Source organism: Vigna angularis, chromosome 1, assembly GCF_016808095.1.
Source record: "Vigna angularis cultivar LongXiaoDou No.4 chromosome 1, ASM1680809v1, whole genome shotgun sequence".
NCBI classification, from domain to species: Eukaryota; Viridiplantae; Streptophyta; class Magnoliopsida; order Fabales; family Fabaceae; genus Vigna; species Vigna angularis.
The window spans coordinates 56,921,308-56,927,376 of NC_068970.1; the positions used below are offsets into that span (position 1 = coordinate 56,921,308).

General features: G+C 33.3%; 1 protein-coding gene across 10 annotated transcripts; it reads right to left on the reverse strand.

Annotated features, from left to right (window-relative positions):
• Positions 1–2,138: 2,138 nt before the first annotated feature.
• LOC108321896 (ATP-dependent zinc metalloprotease FTSH 2, chloroplastic) lies at positions 2,139–5,646 on the reverse strand. 10 transcript variants are annotated; one of them, XM_017553799.2, is made up of 5 exons: positions 4,691–5,645; positions 4,436–4,618; positions 3,986–4,031; positions 3,842–3,887; positions 2,139–2,698 (listed from the first exon to the last, which is right to left on the reverse strand). In XM_017553799.2, exons 1-5 carry the CDS (start codon positions 5,411–5,413, stop codon positions 2,674–2,676), a joined length of 1,023 nt encoding a protein of 340 aa, XP_017409288.1. In that variant the 5' UTR covers positions 5,414–5,645; the 3' UTR covers positions 2,139–2,673. The 10 variants fall into 10 exon arrangements, with proteins under 10 accessions (XP_017409288.1, XP_017409290.1, XP_017409289.1 ...); XM_052879375.1 differs by having other exon boundaries at positions 2,556–2,761; positions 4,691–5,646; XM_052879387.1 differs by having other exon boundaries at positions 2,556–2,761; positions 3,986–4,014; positions 4,691–5,644.
• Positions 5,647–6,069: the final 423 nt, after the last annotated feature.

Sequence of the window (6,069 nt, forward strand, 5' to 3'; positions counted from 1 at the left end):
AATTTTATAAATGAATTTTATTATTTAAAAATACACAATTTTCTTAAACTTTTTTATTTTAGAGTTTTCTTTCTTTTTTTTAGATTTTCTAATAGTCAGCTAATCTTTTTTTTTTTTTGAGATTTTCTAATGAAGCTGTAGTATTTTATATCTTATCGTTGTATTTTATAGAGAGCAGTAGTATTTTATATGTCGTCGTCCTATTTTAAAAGATGTCGTTATATTTTTATATGATGTTTTGATGTTGCATATGAAGCTGTAATATTTTTGTATGATGTCATGTTATTTAATAAAAAGCCATAGTATTTTTATACGATGTTTTAGTGTTGTATATGAAGTCATAATATTTTATATGATTTTACGGTGTTTTATAGAAAGTCGCAATATTTTTATATGGTGTTATGATATTTTATAGAAGTCGTAATATTTTTATATGATGTTTTAATGGTGTATATGAAGTCGTGGTATTTTATATGTTGTCGTGCTATTTTATAGGATGTCGTAGTATTTTTATATGATGCTTTGGTGTTGAATATGAAGCCGTAGTATTTTATAGAAAGTTGTAGTATATTTTTATGATGTTGTGATGTTTTCCTAATGCATGGTGGTGTTAGATACTTAGTGTGCATTTTGGAAATGTTCATAGGAAATCACTGATGATTGAAATATTGTGAGTCTATATATCATGATATGTGTTGGTTGTAGGGACAATTATATGGTGAGTTGTAATGGTTAAATGCATGATCTGTAATGTTGTTCTTGCATGGTGTAGTTACAAAGTTAATTGGATTGTGTGTTGAGTGGAACATGAGTTGGTTGAGTTGTTGTTTTACACAAGAGTTGTTTGGTAAGTCATGCTAGTGGGTGACTGTGAATCCTATGTTTTCTTACATACTCAATGACGGATGACGCGAATAAGTCCTATGTTGGTGCGTATGTCCTATTTTGGTGAACAGGAAAGTCTCTGTTGATGTGTGAGCCTTGTTTTGGTGAACAGGAAAGTCCTCGTTTGTGTGTGGGCCCAATTTTGGTGAATCGGAAAGTCTTACGTTGATGTATATGTCCTATTTAGGTAAACATGTCGCGTGTGCTGGAGTACAGAAAAAGACATATGACGATAGTGATTGGAAGTGGTAGCATGGTTTGTCTAGGGTGAAGTTCGATTAACAATGTGTTATTGTGTTGTGAATTTGATTAAAGAAAAAGTATTACGAGCTAATATCTTAATTGATAATTGTATTATTATTTTCCCATGTGTTTATTTATTTTCACAATAACGTAATAAAGTTTAAAATTTTTACTATATTATGATGGTATCAGAGTTTTATTTTTCTATGGATGTTATTTCACTCACATAACATCTTAAATCAGGTGTTACATCATAGAATAATAAAACAAAATAAATAAAATTAAATAACATAAAATAAAATAATCATAATAGGAGTTTTTGTCTCACATAAAAACAATGAATATTATGGGACAATAATCAAATAAGTGTATAATGCAATAACACATTAACTAAATTTAGAAACAATAAATAACCAAAATAAGAATACATAAAATAAATAAAATAAAATACAAACTTACAAAACCAGAAATCATTAAAAATAAATTAAAAAACACATAACAAACAATTAAAATTTCCAACGATAAATAAACAAAAGAAAAAACACACAAAATAAAATAAAATAAAATAAAAACTAACAAAATCATAAACTATTAAAAATAAATTTTAAGAGAATAAAAGATATATAAAAATAAAAATAAGATTTCAAAATCTTGTTAAAGAGTATACTAGATTTCAAAATATAGTTAAAGATTGAGATACAATATACTTAAAATCCTTTAATCGGATTTTGAAATCCAATATTTTAAAAAACAATTTTAAAACTCGATTCCATGCTTTTCTAAATTTATTTTTTAAAATTCAGTATTTATCTCTAAATGTGGGGACTATTTGGGATTTTAGCTATTAAATTCTTTCGCCCTTAATTATTCAAAGATTAAGAACTTATGCAAAAGTAAAAAGAAAATGAAAATGATCTAGAAGGAAAATGAAAAATGTTGCCTAAAAGAAGGGGATGAGATATAGAGTGCAGGAAACTCAGAAGAAAAGAGAGGAGTGGATATATAGTGTGAGGAGTAGAGCTGTCAAAGCAGCCCATTTTATAAGATTTGCCCTAGCCCACGTGGATTGAGGCCAAAAAAGCTCACAGAACTAAAAAAAATTCTCATTAAAAAAGCCCATAGGACCAAATAGCCCTAAAACCCTATGGGTCAGGGCTAGCCCATGAGCTTTCCTTTTTACCATGAGAAAAATATAATAATAAAAGTAGAAACAAAAATTACAGTGGAGAAATGGAAATTTGCAATGTTAAACCAAAAATAACAGTATTAACGTAAAAACATACTGTCCCACTTCCAACTTCAGAGAAAATGTAAAGTGAACTCTCCTCCCTCACGTATGAACAACAGTTCAACTTCAATCTTCTGTCCAGGCCATTGCAAGTCATATCCTCATGCATATTTTGTTTCTTTAAGTTCTTCACTGGATACAACTCCAGCCATTCTTCACCAATACAACTCCAGCCATTCTCCAGTCACACTCACGAGCCATGCTTTGCTCACAGATCCAGCTTTTCCAGACTTTAAGACAACAACCAGCACATTCATTCATTGGCTGCACCAAGTGATACTCCTGCTTGTTTTTATAATTAGTTCAATTAAAGCAATCTGGACTAGCTAAAAACTGCACCAAAAACTGATATAACAAGACATTTCAATTATATCAGCCTTTGTCTCTTGAGTAATGTGCACTCTACGTACAAGCTTTCGCAACTCCTATTAAACATATTCATTATACGTATAGACAACATAAATGAAGGTTGTGCCAATAAATACCACAGTAAGAAGATTTTTTTTTAAAAGCTCTATTATACTTTTTGTATAGAATATATAGTGTTTCATTTGAAAGTTAAGACAGCCATAATCCTCAAGTTTTTACATGATTTCTGCTCCTGAAGGTTGGTTAATTTGAAATAAGCTCTAGAAATTATTTCCTATACCATGTTAAGATAATGTATGAGTCACAATTGATCAGAATCTAAAAGCACAAGTACACAAATTTACACTTTTCGACTTAGTAAAGAGTCTACCTGGCGATCATATTCAACTCCTTGGACTGAATAAATTTCATTGGTGATTTCAATGTCCTTATTGATCATATAACAATACTATAATATTATTTCCAATTTTCATCAGATGTCCATGAAGGGATGCAATGAAAGAATACTGACTTATTATAACTTGACTGGGATATTCTTAGGCAAGTTGCCTTAAACAATTAAAAATACATTCACCAAAATTACACAGAATTTAATTAGGCCATTAAAAATGTCTCTATATTATATACTTCTCAGTTTGCACAGACAACTTCTAATTTTTATATTATTAGATTGAGAAGTAGCTTTTGTTAGAATAAGAATCAAGAATCTTGAGTTATTTATCCAGACAAGTTCTTCTGCTATGCAAACAGAACAAGCCAAAATTAGGTGAGTTGGAAACAGAACAAGCCAAAATTAGGTGAGTTAGAAATACTGTAACTCATCCTGAAATACCAGAATTATACAACCCCCCATAACACCCGCAAATGTTAATCATGTGATCAAATCATTAAATGTCACAAAAACATGCATCATAAAAACAAAATTACAATATTCAATTCGTTATGGCTATAAGTACAACCTAAATAAAGCTATACCTTAATAACATGTATTTTCCCTAGTTATTGATGCCTAATTAAAGATCATAGAAACTTGGTCAATCAAAAGCATTTATTTACCTACTTCCCTTCTTTGGAACAAATACCCCATCTTTGGACTTTTCACCTGTCATCCAAACAATCTAATAAATACTTGAAGAATAAATAACAAAATATATAGACCTTCAGGACTTATCGGTACAACAACAGAAAGGGTCCTGATACCATTATCTAATAAATACTTGAAGAATAACCTGCAAACAAAAATAAACTAAACCAACATTATTATACTTCACACCAGTAACAGACAAAATACAGGATAACATTATTATTATGAACAATTCGAGAAACAACTACACATACATTAGAAGATGCAGCAAATGTAACACAAATAACCAAACACCTATATATTTAACAATTATATGACAAAAATACATAATAATTTGCCTGTAAAGTAATGCAGAACACTATGACTTGCTTTTGAATAAAAATAGAAATACAAGACTAAGCTAAAGCTGTATGCTATTTTAACATGCTTATTTAATCTTCCTTTTAAACTGGAGTATTTTTGCTGAATATAAGAAAATAAGAAGACTTCTATAGAAGAAAGATAAAAGGTTCATTCTTCAGAAACATCACCATTCATTATTTCAAGAGCATATGATTGGCAAGTACCTGTTTTGCCAAACCAGGTAAAATGGCAGCCTCATTCAAGAGATTTGCAAGATCAGCTCCACTAAAACCAGGCGTTCTCATGGCAATCACATCAAGAGAAACATCATCATCAAACTTTTTATTGCTACCATGAACCTTTAGAATTTCGGTCCTTCCCCTTATATCTGGAACATCAACAGTAACCTGCAGAAGCATTGATGTTCAATAATTTACTCATTAATAAAAAGCATTAGACATTTCATAATATAATCATACCTGTCTATCAAACCATCCTGGTCTTAATAAGGCAGAGTCAAGAATGTCTGCCCTGTTAGTTGCTGCAATGACAATGATACCAGTATTACCCTTAAAACCATCCATTTCTGTCAAAAGTTGGTTGAGGGTCTGCTCTCTTTCATCATTCCCTCCACCAATTCCAGTTCCTCTTTGTCTTCCAACAGCATCAATTTCATCAACAAAGACAATGCAAGGGGCGTTCTCTTTGGCCTTCATGAACAAATCACGAACTCGAGAAGCACCAACATCAACAAACATCTCAACAAACTCAGAACTAGATATTGAAAAAAAATGGAACACCAGCTTCACCACCAATAGCCTTGACCAACAGGGTCTTCCCAGTTCCTGGAGGACCAACAAGAAGAACTCCTTTAGGCATGCGAGCCCCAACAGCAGTGAACCTCTCAAAAGGGTCGTCGTCGGGGAAATTGAGGTTGTTGGTGGGGGTGTTGGGGTTGGTGGCGGCGGTGGTGTCGGTGTGGGGTTTGTTGGGGCCTTTTGCCATGGAATCCATGGATTTGAAGTGAACCCAGGAGGAGGGTGAAGCGGTGGTGGAGTTGTTGATGAGGCGAGGGAGAGGGAGGGAGCGGAGGCATTGGATTTCGGTGCGGTACCGTTTGCGGAGTTTTTCCATTTTATGGCGGCACTGGACGGCGATTTTGGCAGTGGCGGAAGCGTTGGGGCACTAGGCAGTGACGACATCGGCGACCTCTTGCCAGTGGGTGGCTTTGAGGTTTGTGCGGCCGAGGGAGTACCACTTATCGCGGTAGGCGTCGATGAGGGCAGAGGTTTCCTCCGGGGTCCAGCATGACGGGGTGAGACGGTGGGAAAAGGTGGAGGGAGGGGTGGCGAGAGTGAGAGAGAGACCGTTAAGTGCTCAGTGAAGTGGTTGTTCAGAAGAAATTGGGGTTAGGGGCTAACCCGGCCCTACTTCTTTTACAACCCATCTGATGGGGGCTTTGGGGGCTTTAAAAAAGTCCATAAGATGTGGGTCAACAAAAACAGGACTAAATATAAATTGGGCCAGGATTAGCCTTGGCGTTTTGAAAAAAATTGACGTGAGAAGTGTATTGTAGGATGGGAAAAAAGAGTTTAAGGAGCTTAGAATAAATGGGAGTGAGAGTTGGTGAAAGAATAAAATAAAGAAAAAAAATTAATTATTTATCTAGTCAAAATCAAAAATAAAAAAGGATATTTTATAAACTCAAATATATCACTGAATCTCTTAATTTAAAAAAAAAAAATAAAGTATTGTTATATATATAAATATTTTAAAAAACAGATATAAAAAGAGAAACAGAGATACGTGAAACACAGTGTATAGAACTTACAGGGAGATCTAGGCAGTTGCTCCCTCC